The 18,381-nt window shown below is 34.3% G+C and overlaps 2 protein-coding genes across 2 annotated transcripts; one reads left to right on the forward strand and one right to left on the reverse strand.

Annotated features, from left to right (window-relative positions):
* Positions 1-3,911: 3,911 nt before the first annotated feature.
* Positions 3,912-6,863, reverse strand: LOC149181528 (putative pectate lyase 5). The gene is made up of 5 exons (XM_089418343.1): positions 6,535-6,863; positions 4,925-5,561; positions 4,730-4,833; positions 4,488-4,626; positions 3,912-4,401 (listed from the first exon to the last, which is right to left on the reverse strand). The coding sequence occupies exons 1-5, from the start codon at positions 6,786-6,788 to the stop codon at positions 4,195-4,197; spliced, it is 1,341 nt and encodes a 446-aa protein (XP_089274469.1). The 5' UTR covers positions 6,789-6,863; the 3' UTR covers positions 3,912-4,194.
* Positions 6,864-14,224: 7,361 nt separating this feature from the next.
* On the forward strand, positions 14,225-14,900 carry LOC149181529 (MLO-like protein). The gene is made up of 4 exons (XM_089418344.1): positions 14,225-14,269; positions 14,374-14,414; positions 14,526-14,699; positions 14,790-14,900. Exons 1-4 carry the CDS (start codon positions 14,242-14,244, stop codon positions 14,844-14,846), a joined length of 300 nt encoding a protein of 99 aa, XP_089274470.1. The 5' UTR covers positions 14,225-14,241; the 3' UTR covers positions 14,847-14,900.
* Positions 14,901-18,381: the final 3,481 nt, after the last annotated feature.

The raw sequence follows: 18,381 nt of genomic DNA on the forward strand, positions 1-18,381 counted from the left end.
AGGTTTTTGAAAATAATGGGTATAGCAGATCCCATAGCCTCAAGGCCTTTCACAGAGCTAGCAAAGAACCAAGGGTTAAACCCGCCCTTTCTGATCCTATCTCTAAGGTTTATCTCCCATATATCCAAGGAACCACTGATAGGATTGCCCATATTCTTAAGAAGACTAATGTCTCTTCCTCCTTCAAACCTCTCAATACCATTAAAAATTCTCTTAGGTCGGTTAAGGACCCTATTGACCCAAAGGACTCAAAAGGGGTCTACCTCATTCCCTGCTCTTGTGGTATCCCCTACATTGGAGAAACTGGAAGATCTATTAAGTAGAGGATCAGTGAGCATGCGGTTGATATCAAACACAATCGCTCCCGCACATCAGCCCTTACAGAACATGTTGAGAAATCAAAGCACCATGTCTGCATTGAAGAATCTAAGGTCATTGCTAAAATTGGTCATTTCCACCACATGAAGCTCAGGGAAGCGATTGAGATTGAGAGGCATGCCAAAAACCTTAATAGGGATGATGGTTGGAAATTAAGTAAAAGCTGGATTCCAGCTCTCACCTCTTAACTCTTCTGCTCTCTCCTCCCCCTTACCTTTCTTGGTTCCAGGTGTTTTCTTTTTTCTCTCCTCCTACTGTTGGTTTTTTCTTCTTTGCTTTCTTCCTTTCAATGAGCTGAGCTTTCCTCTTATAACCCTTAGTGTGGTTTTGATCAAATTTATGTTATATAATATATCTAAATGAAATATAAGTTTTTTCCAAATATTCTTTAAGATTTTTTTTTTATTTTTTTTTTGTAAATAACTAGTCTAGCTCATTGTATTTTAAAATTTGATTATTAATTACAACCTAATATTATTATATGAATTAATAATATTAGCAACCAATTTATATCATAACCACTAGTCTCTAAGTATTATTATTATAAATTATTCTTGAATATTATTTTTTAAATTGATATATTAATTAATTGTAATATTATCACCACTAATTGTACTTAAAAAAATATGATTATTAATTTATCACAACCTAATATTATTATATGAATTAATAATATTAGTAACCGATTTATATCATAACCACTATTCTCTAACTATTTATATTATAAATTATTCTTGAATATTATTATTTTGAAGTGAATATTAATACTATTAATTATTCTTGAATATTATTATTGATATATTAACTAATTGTAATATTATCACCACTAATTTATTACATAACAACTTATTCCTTACATAACAACTAGTTTTTACCTAATTTTATTATTATATATATTAATTATTTATTATAACCACTAGTTTCTAACTATTAATATTATGAATTATTCTTGAATATTTTTATTTGAATTGATATATTAATTATTTGTAATATTATCACCAACTGATTTATTACATCTAATTCATTACATAACAACTAGTTTTTACCTAATATTTTCATTATATAAATTAATTATTTATTATAACGGCTAGTTTTTTACATAACATTACTATTCAACGGCTAGTTTTCTTCCTAATTCTCATTGACTAGGTCAACCCTTGCTTTTAATATTATTTTATTAGATTATATTATTATTTAATTAATAAATTGTGACTATTTCGATAATAAATAATTATTTATTACATAACAGCTAGTTTTTAACTAGATAATTTTATTTCACCAACGACTAATTCTGAACGGCTAACACTGAACAATGATGCATCCATGCTATTTATTCTCTTAGATCGATTGATTTCTCACCTTGTCCTGAGGATGAACCACATTAGTTGGTTCGAAACGTCGACCCAATCCTTACAATGTGATTAATCGTGAAGACCATTCTCTAAATATATAATTTTCGTGAGAATGTATTTCAATTTTTTTCTTTGAGAAATAAATTTGATTTATAATATATATGGAGATATGACACTCTTACTATTGTGGTTTAGTCTTAGTGTTTCCTTTGTGCAAGAAGTTCATGGTATCTTGTGCTAGAGATATTTTCACTAGTCTTTCTTCTTATTGTAATGTTTGATATTTTATATGTAGGTGGCAAGATGGGATGATATTCTGACACTCACTGTGCTAGATCCATCTACTACAAAGTTCTCTTCAGCTGACCTTACTCCGTTTATGGTGGAGGGCTTGTCTCAAAATGTTGATCATGTTTCTCCAATTCCATTCTCCAAAGATGAGGACTTTGTGAAGGGAGAGTGTTCTAGTGTTGAATGTCGTACAAGGTTTCATGATGAAGCAAGATGGAAAAAAGAAAAAGACATTTCATATGGCTATCTTGATTATATATTGTAAGTTAATATTTTAAATTTCATTGCATCACTGCCAATATTTTTTATGGTCGTGATGAAAATGCATTCCATGTCGTTGGTTTTCATCAACGCATGTATTTCTTTGTAAATGTATATATATTGGTGTTGTTATGATCCGGATGACCACAAGAAGAGTGGAACCTCAGAAAGTGTATTAAACCATCAAAGAAAACATGTGTTGGATGACTTAACACATTTCTTTAAAGGATGTTAGCTCAATGGAAGGTCACCTTCCTTGCATGCAGGAGGTTGGTGATTTGATTCCATCGTGCGCTAACATGAATTAATGACTAAAGAAACAATAACATTCACATTCTATATTTTGTTTCTAAAGAGAATATTTTATTGTCTATAGAGAGACAATAATTGGGATTAAAGACATATTGTCTTTGTAAAGACAATATGTTTTTAACTGTAGCTATAGTCTCTTGAATGTCTCTGTAAAGACAATATGTTTTTAACAGTAGCTATAGTCTCTTGTAAGACAAAAATGAAGTCTCTTAAGGGACATTAATACTTGTATTCTATATTGTCTTTAACCGTAGCTATAGTCCCTTGAGAGACAAAAATGAAGTGTCTTTGTAAAGAAATATGATTTTAACTATAGCTATAGTCTCTTGTGAGACAAAAATGAAGTCTCTTAAGAGACATTAATACTTGTATTCTGTATTGTCTTTATAGAGGCAATCTACAAATTTCTTTTTTGTCTCAAATTAAGACAATTTTCTCACAAATTGTCTTAAAAAGCCCCTTTATGTACTAGTGATAAATAAAGAGTTAGGCTTTTTTAAGTAAGCCACTTAGGATTTGAAGAAGTGACCTACCACAAATAGTGCCTTAACAATGTATCCATTCACCATCAATCCGAAGACCCATGGGCAAGTTAAGATTTATCTCCAAATTAGCTATACCTTTTCTAAATTAATTTATCTCAAATAAATTATTTAAAAAAAATCATATTACTCAGGTGGTATTGATAAGTCATGATATTGAACAATTGTTATAAGAAAAGTTGTTTACAAGTTAAGTATTTCTAAAAAAAGGTGAACTTCCATGATGAAGAATATTATTATATTTTTTAAAATATATATATTTAACTCATATATTAATTTATTTTATAATTATTAATATTACGATTTAAATAAATATATATATATATTGATATTTATCATAAAATAATAGTTAAAGAACTTATTAGGCATTTAATTTATATAAGTATCTTTCAATTTTATTTAGTTCTCTCCAAAACCATTTTCTTATTTTTATTCTCTACGTGTGGTGTAGCTCAAACATAACATTTTCAATCTTGGCGTCATAAATTTAGGTTCAAATGAATAAAAGGGGTATAGACATGAAGATCAAGCGTAAGTAGCTTTCAATTTTATTTAGTTCTCTCCAAAAGCATTTTCTTATTTTTATTCTCTACGAGTGGTGTAGCTCAAACATAACATTTTCAATCTTGGCGTCATAAATTTAGGTTCAAATGAAAAAAAGGGGTATAGACATGAAGATCAAGCGTAAATGCATAAAGCGACTGGGATATAGAACTAAAACCCAAACCAAGTTGAAATAAAATAAGCACAACTGCCTCTCCATATATATTAGCGGATGCAAACTAGATACATATTAATACTACGCAAGGGAGATTGTAAAAGGCAACAATCAACAACGTTTCTGCACCTGCCCATCAATCTCCATAGAGCGCAGTGTGTAGGAGGGTGTATGCATGCCCAGGTTGGAGGGCAGAAGAACTGCCTCAAATTAACACTGCTCAATGCGAAGTACTCAGTGAATAGTGAATGCTATTACGCGAAGGAAAACATAGAACTAGGTTATTTATTTGACAGAGGAAAGGAAATTCAAGGTTCCCGTGGACTTCGTGTTGTTGAAGTCAGCATGGGGATCCTTTCCGGCATGTCAGAACGCCGGCATTCGCTGTGATGGAGGCGACAAGAGACGACGGCTTCGCTGTATAAGTCGACGACGATGCGCCCGCGCCCGACGGAACAAAGAACGCCCCGTTCAACATCAGGTCTCCATCTGATCTCCAATTCCACTGTCTCCATACGCTCTCTGGTGTGTCCTCACGCTTCGTCACCTGTTCATTCATTCATATTGAACAATTCCATCTACTCTTTCTGTTAATGTCGAAACTATAAAATGAATTGAGGAAGCAACGTTTACCTCCTTGGAAGAGGGATCGGCGGGCGCGAGGAATCGATTTCCTTGGCTGTTAATTGTTGGGTTCGCACTTCCACCAATCGCATACATACCCCATTGGGTGTAATCGTTGTTTACCACGTGAAAGTTGCCATGTCGGCATCTGCATTATAGCGCTAAACTTTTTTTACCGATAAACTTCTGAAGCCTAATGTTTTCTTGATTGTTAGTACATGGAACGCCAATGGATTGATAGTTTCGTATACCTGGGCATGCGTTGCACGAGGCCTTCCCCAAAGTGGTTGAAGGCAACTGTTACTTGCATGTTAACGTCCTGTGTATAGTCGTCGCTGTGTCCCAGCAGCATGACCTGCAATATTTAATATTGCAAATAGATGAACTGGACAAAAATAGGAATGATTGAAACTTTCAGATCATAAAACCGGATTTGAGATTCAAACCTTATCGTGGTGCGTCATAAAGTTGTTTGAAATTGTTACTGCAGTCGACCCTCGGGTGACATCGATGAGCCCATCTGTGCAGCTTGATAACGAGCAATGGTCTACCCAGATATTGCTTGCTCCAAGGATGGTAATTCCATCTCCATCACTTATCGTTCTCCACCCGTAATGTCCCGGGGAGTCCCTCACATTGGCGTTTCCCGCAGGTTTGCAGTCATGGATGTGAATCCCGTGAATGATAATGTTGGTCACGTGCTCTACTGATATGCAGGCACCGTTGGCAATGTGGACATTGGCTCCTCTGCCATCGATTGTCTTGTAACTATTCATGAAAAGCTGTTCTTTGAGCTGGATGACCATGTCTCTCTGAAAAATGATCCACAGAGGCTCCGTTTGAATAACAGCATGGCGAAGGGTGCCCGGCCGGGGATTGACTGCATCGTAGTCATTTGGATCCGTGACCACATAGAATCTCCCATTCTGCCCTCCAATGGCATTCCTGCCGAACCCAATGGCGCAGTCTGCAAGCCTCTTACGATTGTTTTGCCAATCTGGATCGCAGCGCCAGCAGTCATCGATGGGGTTCCCCGTTCCGCAAGACAAGTAGCTTAGCTGCCTTTTCGAACTGTTAAAACTCCTGCAATACATTCAGTAAATTGAATCTTAATGCCCCTGCTATAGTGCATTGCATGAATTAAGCCCAGAACAACGTGAAATCTCGAAATACATTATATAATTGCTTGGAGACAAGGTAGACTACAGCGAGGGTGGGGAGACATTTAAGTTGCTCCACTGACCACGTGGAATTATATACAAGGTCTCTACAGCCGTGGTGTGAATGTATAATTCCCTCAATTGAAGCCCGGTGCTCCACGAGGCAGATGATTGTAAAAAACTTGGCCATCCTTAACTAAGTGGTGGATGTACCTGTGGAGTAGCTACAACGGAGGCCTAGCTACAAAAGCAATGCTTGACTTTGGTACTCAAATCTACAGTTGCTTTATGCTCACGGAGAAATTAGATCAAAAGAAATCGGTGGTCTACAGGCAGCCGGCAGATGGAGAATCGTTTTATTACTTTCATCTCCTTGTTTAGAAAAGAGGTTAAAATCTTTCTACGCTGACATATGCTTTAACCATGGTCTATAGAATGGCATTGCAGGAAATTGAGCTGCGTCACTCGAAGATTCAATTCAATACTTCCTATGGACTAAATCTACTCATCCATGCGGAACACAAACGTCAGCAAGTAGAAATTCATTTTCACCATTAGATTAAACGACTTACATTTTGATATTTTTTTGGCTAGCATAGCAAGACAATGATATATAGGCTGAGAACAAAATTCCATATATATTTAAAATAACATATGTGGAAGTTTAACGAAATCCTATTTGAACAGTATCAAATAGATTAAAAGACAAAACAGATAATACATTATTATTAGACATCTCTGAGATAGATATTAACCTAACTTTTAATAACAAAGCTTGCTTTAAACATATTAGCATTGCCATTATTTGCCCTACAGGTATGAAAAAATTACGTATCATCCACTATGAAATTTGAATTATGATTTATGAATTATTATTGTAGATCGATACTCATTACCTTTCGACTGTTTCAGCAACCAATTCGGCCGGTTGCATATGTTTCGTTAGCCTCGTTTGTTGGTTGCATTTGGCCTCAGATAACACCTCAGGCTGTCCGAGGGCAGCAGCTGTCAATTTATCTAGAGTTTTGGAGAGGTTGGCCGCATTAGATCCAATGCAACAGATCCAAAGCAGAACAAGCAATGCCAATACACTTCGATAGCCAGCCATTTTTGTTAAAGAAAAGGGCCGGCGATGTAGCAGTCTGCACATTACAGCAATGGTATTCCGCGACGATCCTATATATGTCAATTGTCTATAATCCCTACTGAATCGATTCTGCTATTAGGCAAGAGAATACTGTGTTGACGGTGTCATAGGCAAAACTAATAGCAGAACTAGGCTAATTCCTATAGATTATAACTGCAGTGAGGAGTCTTGCGTGGTAATCTACTACGCAAGACATGACCAAACTCGTGTCCACGGATCTGCCTGAACACCTTGCCCCTTCTTATATCATAAATTTGGAGTTGTTAGAGTAACATACGGAGAAGTGGTGGAATTGATGTTGGTACCTGCTCAACTCAATTGACTATCCGAAAGTGTTACCATGTGATCGAGAGCACTGTACAACAAACACTTACATAAAATAGATTTCCAACAATCGCAGTTGTTCAAAGTCACCATTGGTGATATGGAATAAGTCTAAACTCAACTACTTTGTCATGATTATGGGGATTGCATGATTCAAATGAGTGGACAAAGTAATATTTTTTCTCTATTTGTCCAATTCACATTGCAACTAGTAATGGCGGTTTCCATATTCCAATCCTTCTGGTGCGAACTTTTATTATTACTATATTTGGTAGGTGTCCCTCACATGTAAATCCAAAGTTCAAACTAAACTGAGCCTGTGATTAATCTCACTTAGCGATGCACAGACCCGATTGTTGCCGAGCTTTTAGGCTTTAATATCGACGTAATGCATGCTAGGGGTTTTGACCCCGCCATCCCCATATTTAACATGAACACGGTTCAAAATTACTATTTTGTTTGGAATCTATTCAAACTGTCTGATGGGTAAAAGTTGCCCACTTACCATTATCATCGGCGAACTTTATTCATTAGAAAAATTATTCAGGAATATCGCATAGTGGAGGGGAGGTGATGCGGGTAAATGGGAGTACATAGAATTGAATAAATATGTGTGAGCTTTGCATACCAAAGTGACAGAGAGAGCATACGTTGATGCTGAGCCTTGCAACGTTAAGTGCGTTGCATGGAGCAATTCACATCAATATCTATATATCCGTCAAACTTTATGATGGAGGGAGAGATTTTAGTAATGTTGGAAAGTTAAGTGGGCAGTGGGCAGTGGGCGTTCACATGGTTTTTTTTAAATCTAGGATAATCGGTAACTGGTGAGAGTTATCTTGAACAGACTTATGCTTCAACGAGTTATCCTGAACAGACTTATGCCTCAACAAGAGGAGAGGCGTAGGGTAATTGGTGACAGTTATTCTGAACAGACTTATGCCTCAACTTATGCCTCAACGAGCCCTCAACAAGAGGCGAGGTGTCGGGTAACTAGTGAGAGTTATCCTGAACAGACTTATGCCTCAACGAGTTATCCTGAACAGACTTATGCCTCAACAAGAGGCATCCTGAATAGACTTATGCCTCAACAAGAGGCGAGGCGTAGAGTAATTGGTGACAGTTATCCTGAACAGACTTATGCCTCAACTTATGCCTCAACGAGGCCTCAACAAGAGGCGAGGCGTCGGGTAACTAGCGAGAGTTATCCTGAACAGACTTATGCCTCAACGAGTTATCCTGAACAGACTTATGCCTCAACAAGAGGCATCCTGAATAGACTTATGCCTCAACAAGAGGCATCCTGAACAGACTTATGCCTCAACAAGAGGCATTCTGAATAGACTTATGCCTCAACAAGAGGCATCCTGAACAGACTTATGCCTCAACTTATGCCTCAACAAGAGGCGAGGTGTCGGGTAACTAGTGAGAGTTATCCTGAACAGACTTATGCCTCAACGAGTTATCCTGAACAGACTTATGCCTCAACAAGAGGCATCCTGAACAGACTTATGCCTCAACAAGAGGCATCCTAAATAGACTTATGCCTCAACAAGAGGCATCCTGAACAGACTTATGCCTCAACAAGAGGCGAGGCGTCGGCTATGGGGTCACCTACTCTTCTAGCCAAGACACAACAGGGCATATATATACTCAATGAGATTTGAACCCTCATCTTGTGGGTTTCACCCAACGAAACTTACCGTTAAACCCCACATATGTTGTATATTTTAGCATATGACGTTAGACAAAGTGTCTGTTTATATGGGCGGAAGAAAGTAAATCCTTAGTCTAACTAGACCTTTTTTTTGCCTCGAATTTTTTTAACTCTAAGCTACTGTTGTCAAAATTTAGTATTTTGGTCTTTTTAGAAGCTTTTTATGGTGCTGAATCTATTTCCACCATAAAAAACATGATTCAAACACTCTTACTATAAAAAAAATTGAAATTGTTTTGCCCCAAATCCGACCAGTTTTGATCACAATTCTTCGTTGCCTCCCTAAGCGATTCCAATGCTTTTTATTAGTAAAATTTAAGAAGTTTCAAACTAATAATCTTTATACAAAGGTGTAATAATAATATGCTTTAACAATAATTATTTTATATAACATAAGTAAAAGAATAGGAAATATTAGTAACTCTTATTAGACTCCATAGACGACTCCAATGTCTTTTATTAGTAAAATTTAAGAGGTTTCAAACTAATAATCTTTACACAAAGGTGTAATAATAATATACTTTAACAAGAATTGTTTTATATAACATAAGTAAAAGAATAGGAAATATTAGTAGTTTTATTATCCCCGCAAGGGAGTGGATATTGGAATGGTTTTTTCGTCAAACTCGTATTAGTTTGGGTTTGACAAAAAATATTTGCAAAAAATTCTATAATATAACATTACACATTGAAATATATGATTTTTTTTAATATAATTTAATTTATTTATGTTCAATTTGATTGACTATCAAATTGAACATGTTATTGCCCTTTGCCTCTATTAATGTGCCGGTTAGGCATTTATGATACAATTTGTTTTGGGAAGGTGATAAAAATATTGCTAATGAGTATAATCATTTTATATTGCTATTTATAAAAATGGTAATTATTAATATACTCTAGTAAAAATATATTATTTAAAATTACATATATAGTTTAAAATAATTACTTAAAAACACATGTAATTTAAAAAGATTTATTAATGGTATGTGAGAGATATATTTTTATTTTTACATTATATTTTTAAGGGGTAGAGGTCCCTTAGCTTTTGTGCCAACTTAATCACATGATAGATTTTACACTATTAATGACTGAATTTTAATCAAAATAATAAATGTTTGTAATACTAATAAATATAAAATTTCTCATATTCACAGACCAAGGTATAATAGAAATTTATTATAAGACCTCTATACCCAGATGTAATAATAAGATTTTCATAAGACTATATCCATAAACTATAAAAGAAATGTAAACTATTAATAATTATTTCTATGCTGCAATATAAATAATGTTAATTTACAAAATTTAATAATGCATTTAATTACACTTTAAAATTAATAAACTATAACATTTTAAAATTTTAAATCTTTGTATTTTTATTGTTTTCTATTTTAATTAGGCCGATTGGCCTTCTTTTGAATGAATCTAGATTTTTAATATCTATCTCACATCTGTGCATAGAATGTTAGGGCCATATTTCTGCTCTCCACTTGTCATCCGCTAGTTACTCATCATGGTCTTCATCCTTTTGTTACTGGCAAAACTCGTCATGGTCTTCATTACTGGTAGAATGGTGGGAATTTCTGTTATGGGCACCAACAACCACCGATGGATGCCTTCCACTCGATGTCTTCCTCTCAATGCATAGATCATAAACCACCATTCTCTCTCAAAAGCCAAGCACTTCAGCTGCGGAGATTGTCAAGCTCACACAATCTTATAGTGCTCTTGTATAATCCCTAACATAAAAGCCTAATTCAGTGCATTCTAGTAGTCGACAGAACCTTATTCTACCGAGGAAGAGTTGAGCATATATATCGTATATATACAGTGCTCGTATACATCGTATACATACATCTTATTGAAATCACAGGTTTGATGGGTAACCCCTACACAATGTAAGTGCCTTAGGGGTTTTTGAGGGTGTTGAATCCATATATGAAATCAAAAAACTAGTTTAAATAACACAAATCAAGATTTCACCTCAATATTTTCCGCCGGATTTCGACACCGGAAAGTCCAAAAAGTCGCACTAAAGGCAACTCCTTTCACAAATATATTGTATATTTTAGTATATGATGTTAGGGGTGGAAGAAAATAAATCCTTAGTCTAACTAGACCATTTTTATGCCCTGAAAATCATGCAAATTCCGAACATATTTTAATAAAATCTGGTAGGAATTTTTCTAAATCCAAGTTACCGCTGTCAAAATTCAATATTTTGGGTGCCTCAAAGGTTTTTGATGCTGTTGAATCCATTTCCACCATCAAAATCATGATTCAAATTGTCTTACTACAAGATTTTTTGAAATTGTTTTGCCTCGAATCTGGGTCGAGGCAATTCCTCCGCAAACGATTCCAATGTTTTTTATTAGTAAAATTTAAGAGGTTTCAAACTAATAATCTTTACACAAAGACATAATAATAATATAATTTAACAATAATTATTTTATATAACATAAGTAAAAGAATAATAAATATTAGTAACTCTTATTAGTCTTCCTAGACAATTCCAATGTTTTTTATTGGTAAAATTTAAGAGGTTTCAAACTAATAATCTTTACACAAAGGTGTAATAATAATATAGTTTAACAATAATTATTATATAAAACATAAGTAAAAGAATAGGAAACATTAGTAGCTCTTATTATCCCTACCGCAAGGGAGTGGATATTAAAATGGGTTTTTCGTCAAACCCATATTAGTTTGGGTTTGACCAAAATAATTTGCAAAAAATTCTATAGTATAACATTACACATTGAAATATATGATTTTTAAAAAATAATTTAATTTATTTATGTTCAATTTGATTGTCTATCAAATTGAACATGTTATTTCCCTTGCCTCTATTAATGTGCCCATTGCCTCTATTAATTAACGAATAGTACATAGATCACATCAATGTGTAGGATGAACATTTATGGTACAATTTGTTTTGGGAAGGTGATAAAAGTATGGAGTAGTCTAACAAGGCAGAGGAATTGCCCGGTTTATGTTCCCACAAGGAGAAATGTCCGGCTCCAACAATTGACAATTCCTCCACCCTCTGCCACCCTTCACCAACTTTGCCAGCCTCCACCACCCTTTCACATTAATTGCGATGGGATCATCTGACAGATCTGGATCTGGATGTCCTCATAAACCTTGGTCACATCTCACCGTGACACTATGGGCAATTCTGAGTTGATGGATGATATTCAAATTTCTGCAAAACTGCGCGCATGAACTCCCTCCCATTTTCCATCGAGCTCGGACAGTTTGCAGATAGAACTCAGACCTCTCGCGATCATAACTCTCAAACTAGGTGGGAAGGAAGTTATCTAGGCGAGTAACTCCAAACCTAACTAATAACATTATTACATAATAATTTCAAAAACGTCATCTACTGGGATATAAGCTCCACTTGGTTCAAATTTACTCTATATTACTTTCTACAACTCAAATCTTTCATTTTCAAATGCTGCGATTCTTGAGACATTTCTCTCAGATTTACCCTATATCATTTTCTACAGCTCAAATCTTTCATTTTCAAATACAACGATTCCTACGACATTTCTCTCAGATTTACCCTGTATACAACCAACACAGAAATAGGCTTAGCTGCACTGTATAGAGGTTTGCACATATCTACTCTATTAGATCACGAGCTGCATAATAGTAATGCAAATCACATGTCTTGAAAAGTGCCCAATGAATCTCTCTTAGTTGGTCCTTTCCAAAAGTTGCCCAACAATAGCTCTCAACTACGCCTTCCCATTAGCTTAGTTCCGTTGTGAGGTGTGACAGGAACTCAAGAGATGATCAAGGAAATGAAAGCTAGTGTAAGCTAATTATGGAACATTTTACACACAAGTTTAACTAATTGTTAAGAAAATCAAGTAAATGAAGTTTTACTTAGTTTTGATTGATTTGATAATAGTGTTCAAGCATCCAAGTAAATTTTTTGGATTGTAGAACTGATGCTTATGGGATTCATCTCGTTTCTACTGACCATTGGAGAGAAGCCCATTTCTAAGATTTGTATACCGAAAGGAATGGCTTATAGTATGCTTCCATGTCAAAAGGAAGAATCAATGGCTCCTGCTATCGATCATTGTTCTGCGTTGGACACCAAACTCTATGTTGCATATTCGAATTTCCCAATGCTATTAGATGTTACTTAGATCGTGTTAGTCCATTTGATATGATTCAATATATTTATGATAGTTTGATAATTATTCATTCCCTCTTGATTCAAGGTTAAGTATCCTCTGGTCTCCCTCAGTGGCATGAACCAGCTCCACTACTTCATCTTTACGTTGGCAAATGTCCATGCATTATATAGTGTCCTAACAATCGCCCTAGCAAGAGAAAAAGTAAGTGCCATGGGAAATAACTGATCTTCTCCCATGTCATTCAGTTTAAATTTTTTCTCGGTTTGAATTTGCTTTCATATCTTCATGCATTCGAAATATCTTTAACTCAAAATACAAGTCATTTTCGTTCATAGATGAGGTGTTGGAAAGCATGGGAAAAGGAGATAGTAGCAACGGATTATGCATGTTAACATGGTGAGTTCTTTTCAATTTTCTTCTATAAATGGCCTTATCTCACAGTGTCATGTTTGAAAAATGTCACCTAACCTAGGTTATGAATTTGGAAATTTCAAGAGGGACACGTGTGAAATTATTTTAGGTTCAAACATCAAGAATATTTATGATTGGATAACGTTTTGAGGAATTTTAGAAAGATTGTTATCAAGTACAAGCAGCTACATGCTTGCTGTTTGTTTCATGTAGATCCTTCAAGGTTCATGTTAACCCAACAAACTACATTTGTAAGGTGTCATATGAATTTCTGGAGCAGAACACCCATTATTAAATGGGTGGTAAGTAATTCATACTCCAAATTTTCAAGGGATTTATCTTGCTTGAATCCATTTTACATGTAATATTAACATTCATTGCAGGTTTGCTTCTTCAGACAATTGTTTCGGTCAATAAGGAAAGTTGATTACCTAACCTTGCAGCATGGCTTCATCATTGTATGCCTCCATAACTTGAAACCTTCGTTTAGATTTCAACTTGGTTATGTAAACAACCATTTCATTCATGTGATTTATCTGATTTGCCTTGTGAATTTTCTTCCTTGGTACTGTATAGGCCCATCTCTCTGCAAATAAAAAGAAGTTTGATTTTCATAAATATTTGAAGAGATCATTGGATGACGGCTTCAAGAGGGTGATTGGAATCATGTTCTATTAACTTTTTGTGCGTAAAAACTTTGGTCTCTAGAAATAATAATTGATTTTCCTCCTGCAATGCTTCTCAGTCCTCCTTTTGTTTTGTTTCTCTGGGAAACCTCCCCTTGCTTTTTACCTAACACTACAACAGTTATTGCATTATCTGCAGTGTTCCCCTGTGGACTTTTTCCATGGGCTTTTTGCTTATCCACTTGCATAGTAAGACTTCACAACTCTCTGTCTTACTCCAATGTTTAGTTTTGTTTCTGTTACTAGCGAATCTGACGTTGTCTCTTTCACTGGCTGCATTACTGGGTGAGCAGACTGGCATTCATACTTTTGGTTCTCCTTCGTTCCCTTAGCTGTAAGTCCCTGTAAATGTTCGGAAGTAGAATTACTAATGATATAAGTTAATGATATAGAAAAGTTGTCAACTATTGACTTCTGCGTGTTTATTGCTGCATTACTTGTGCAGATAGTTTTGATAGTTGGAGTGAAGCTGCAACTTATAATATTAGAGATGGCCTTAGCAATTCAAGGGAGACATTCTGTAGTTAAAGGAATTCCAGTGGTGCAGCCAACCGATAAGTTGTTTTGGTTCGATCGCCCTGAACTTATTATATTCTTGATCCATTTCACTCTGTTCCAGGTATCGAAATAATTGCGTTGTAAATTTTATTTCCTTAATTGTGTCTATTATATTTATGACAATGACATAAAGGCTTGATGGTTCCTGCAGAATGCTTTCCAGCTTGCTTTCCTTTCGTGGACATGCGTAAGCCACTTTTATTTTTAATTATAATAAATTATAATATCAGCAGAGACTTTGAATCTGCACAGTTAACAATAGGATCACAATGATGATTGCAGTGGCAATTTGGCTTAAACTCCTATTTCCACGATAGGCTTTATACGGTCATATTGCGAATAGTCATTGGGTAAGTATGTTGATCATTATATAAAAGCATATTCCTGTCATAAAGATCTTTTCTTCGGTTAATTTTAACAATTGCTTTGTATTTAATCGTTATAGATCAAAATTAACTGATAACCTTGTTTCTTGTTAAAATTTATAATCAACCTAAGTTCAAATTTAGCATAATATTTTTAAATTCTAATTTAATTTTTTTTTTTTAGCACACATTCTTTGTTTCCTAAAATTTAAGTCTTTGGAAATTGCAAAAATGTATTATAAATGTAAGTCCCAACTCTAACCTGAATTTTAATGTTTGGAATAGATTTGCAAATATTCTCACCCTTGTTTTATACTTCCCCTTTAAAGATCATTAATGGAGAACTGAAATTATATGTATATATTGTGTGGAAGATTCATGTTTATTATCTTACGAATCTGTTCCAGGTGAGAACGATACGGGCTAGCAAACATTCAAAATGATTTTTTATTTTTTTTAAATAATTTTTTATATTGTCTCTAGAGAGACAATAGTTTGAATTATGAAATTGTCTCTAAAAAGACAAAAATGTAATTGTCTCTAAAGAGACACAAATGAAGTTGTCTCTAGAGAGACAAATGAAATTGTCTCTAGAGAGACAAATCAAATTGTCTTTATAGAGACAATAATAATAATATGTGTTCTATATTGTCTTTATAGAGACAAATTTTTGAGACATTATATTTTGAGACACCCGCTTAGAGACAATATTTAAGACAATATTTGAATTTCTTTTTGTCTTAAGTTAAGACAATTGACTCAAATATTGTCTTAAAACGCCATGCATGTAGTAGTGTGAAGCGAACATTAATTATTATTATATTTTGCGATTGTGGCTCACATGTAAATTGGAGTAGAGTAGTCAAAGTGTCATTTCAGTTTCCATATTCCATCCTTCCGAAGCGAACATTAATTATTAATATACTTTGTGGTTCTGCCTCACATGAAAGGGAGTAGAGTAGTTAATTGTGATATTTTGTGGTTCTGCCTCACATTAAAGGGAGAAGAGTCGTTAATTGTGATTTTTTGGGAATAGGAGTGTGATTTGTTTTTTTGGAGTTTTTGATAGATTTTTGGTTTAAATTTGGTGAAAAAATTGGTAGTAAAATTTTGATTTATGTTGTTTAAATTGATTTTTTGATTACATATATAAATGTAACACCCTCAACAATAATCTCTAAAAAAATTTATGGTGAAAAATTCATTCATCAAATTTATAATTTCAATAAATCTCTTGAAAATTAAACGCATAAGTAAACTGAGCGTGTAATTAATCTCCTTCCGCGATGCACAGACCTGACTGTTGCCGTGATTTTAGGCATTAATATCAAAGTAACGCATTCTAAGGGTTTTGACCCGGCAATGCCAATATGAACTCAGTTCAAAATTAGTATCTTGTTATGAATCTAATCAAAATGTCTGATAGGTAAAAGTCGCCCACTTACCATTATCATCGGCGCATTTTATTCATTAGAAAGATTATTCAGTAATGTTGCATATTGGACGTGATGCCGATAAATGGGAGTGCATAAAATTGAATAAATATGTGTAAACTTTTCTTAGTGGAGGTGACGGAGAGAGCGGAGCATATTTTGAAAATGGGAGTGGATAAAATTGAATAAACATGCGAGTTTTTCTTAGTGGATAATTACGTTGATTCTGAGCGTTGCTACGTTACGTTGAATGCGCTGCACGAGCTAATCTACATCAATGCCGATATAACCGTACTTCACACGCTATCATAGTCGGAGAGATTTAATTATCGTGAAAAGTTAAGTGGGCCAAGAGGTGCCAATTTTGCGAGCCCCATAATTATTGAATTGTTAGTGTTTTTTTATTTGTGTTGGTAAATAAGATTGGGTTTTGGGATGTTTTTGAGTTCAAATTTAATTTAGTTTAGTAGAGATGTTATAATGTAATGTTTAATATTTTGATTAAGTAAAATTACATAAAAATAAAATTTAAATTAAATTAAAAGATTAATGTAATATAATGTAAACATTTTAATTAGTTAAAAATAAAATAAAATAAAGTAAATTTTATAAAAAATAAAAAAATTCATGTTATTGAGAATATATAGTATTGACCCATGGTAAATGTGTGGAATGTAGCGTATTTAAAGTGGGAAAATTAAACTAGCCTAGATCCATCTTAAATCTAGATCTACCAAGGTTTGAGAGGGGTCAAATCTCTTGATATGAAAATCTCTTTTAGAGTGAAAAGAGATTTGACTCCTTCTAGAGCTTGGTAGATCTAGATTTAAAATGGATCTAGGCTAGTAGTAGGAGTTCCCTATGTTCCAGTTTTATATTTTAGTATAAGGTGTTAGAAAAAGTTTATATTTTTGAGTGATAGAAAAAAGTGACTATTTTTTATTAGTTAAATTTATGAGGTTTTAAATTAATAGACTTTACAAAAAGCTATATTAGCATTCATTATTCCATATCACACAACTAAAACAATAGTGAATACTATTTACTCTTATTAACCTGGTTGCTTGTAGGATATAAAGTAATTGATTTACGTTGGCCCTTCAATTAATTGCTCGTTGATAAAAATTAAAGAAACGATTTCTAAAACAAACATTAGAAAACAAAAACATTTTTTTTTGAATTATATTTATTTATATTTTGATTGGTCAAGAGCCCTTGAGTCTTATTTCGCCATGATGTTCAATGTGCGATGAGCAAGGTTGAGCATCGGTTTGCAAGGAAATTTTGCTATTGTAATGTATGTTTATGAGCGTGATTTACTATGACATTTACTCTCTAACAGTTCAACCAATAAACTTGCACCTTCAATATTATGCTCGACATCTTATTCCAAGTTCGCACGATATTTATATGTACGAAATTATGCCTAGAACACATTCCAGTACTAGAATTCGATGGTGACTACGGTCAATGTTCCTTTGCGGCATTATCTTTACTCTAGATGTTCGATTACCAACTATGCGATGGTGTCATAGTCCTCTGACTACCCTCAATTATTGTAACATGTTGTTCCCCGTGGTAAAAATGATATCAAAAATTTGGGAGAATTATGGGTAAACTTTGATGAGGGATCTAAAGAGAGATGAGGCCTGAGCTCGAATGTTGAGTGGATTTGTTTTTGTTGTACTCACAAGGTCATTTTGTGCTCTATGACATTGGAAAATAGTTATTAGGCAAGTTGTTTTTTATACTTTTTAGATTCCCTGTTGTGATGAGATAAATACTTTACTCCCATTTCTAGCTTATCCTCCTCGTTCGAAAGGCAATGCCGAACTCTTGGATCTGCTTACCCTTGTTATCTACTCACACAAGGCTCCTACCTTAATGAGTAATGTGAAAATAATAGTTTCTCCTGCCCTAAAGGGGGAATAATGGTTGATATAGG

Source organism: Pinus tabuliformis, chromosome 3_2, assembly GCF_031772625.1.
Source record: "Pinus tabuliformis cultivar Carrire ecotype Pingquan chromosome 3_2, CPIR1, whole genome shotgun sequence".
Taxonomy (NCBI): Eukaryota; Viridiplantae; Streptophyta; class Pinopsida; order Pinales; family Pinaceae; genus Pinus; species Pinus tabuliformis.

What these genes read in the sequence shown, in the direction of transcription:
- LOC149181529 (XM_089418344.1), top strand. Translation starts at nt 14,242, where the DNA reads ATGGGCTTTTTGCTTATCCACTTGCATA. An exon ending in TTTGCTTATCCACTTGCATA is followed by an intron (nt 14,270 to 14,373) that starts GTAAGACTTCAC and finishes CTGGGTGAGCAG; the next exon opens with ACTGGCATTCATACTTTTGG. An exon ending in TCCATTTCACTCTGTTCCAG is followed by an intron (nt 14,700 to 14,789) that starts GTATCGAAATAA and finishes TGGTTCCTGCAG; the next exon opens with AATGCTTTCCAGCTTGCTTT.
- LOC149181528 (XM_089418343.1), bottom strand. Translation starts at nt 6,788, where the DNA reads ATGTGCAGACTGCTACATCGCCGGCCCTTTTCTTTAACAAAAATGGCT. An exon ending in GTTGCTGAAACAGTCGAAAG is followed by an intron (nt 5,562 to 6,534) that starts GTAATGAGTATC and finishes AATGTATTGCAG; the next exon opens with GAGTTTTAACAGTTCGAAAA. An exon ending in TTATGACGCACCACGATAAG is followed by an intron (nt 4,834 to 4,924) that starts GTTTGAATCTCA and finishes TAAATATTGCAG; the next exon opens with GTCATGCTGCTGGGACACAG.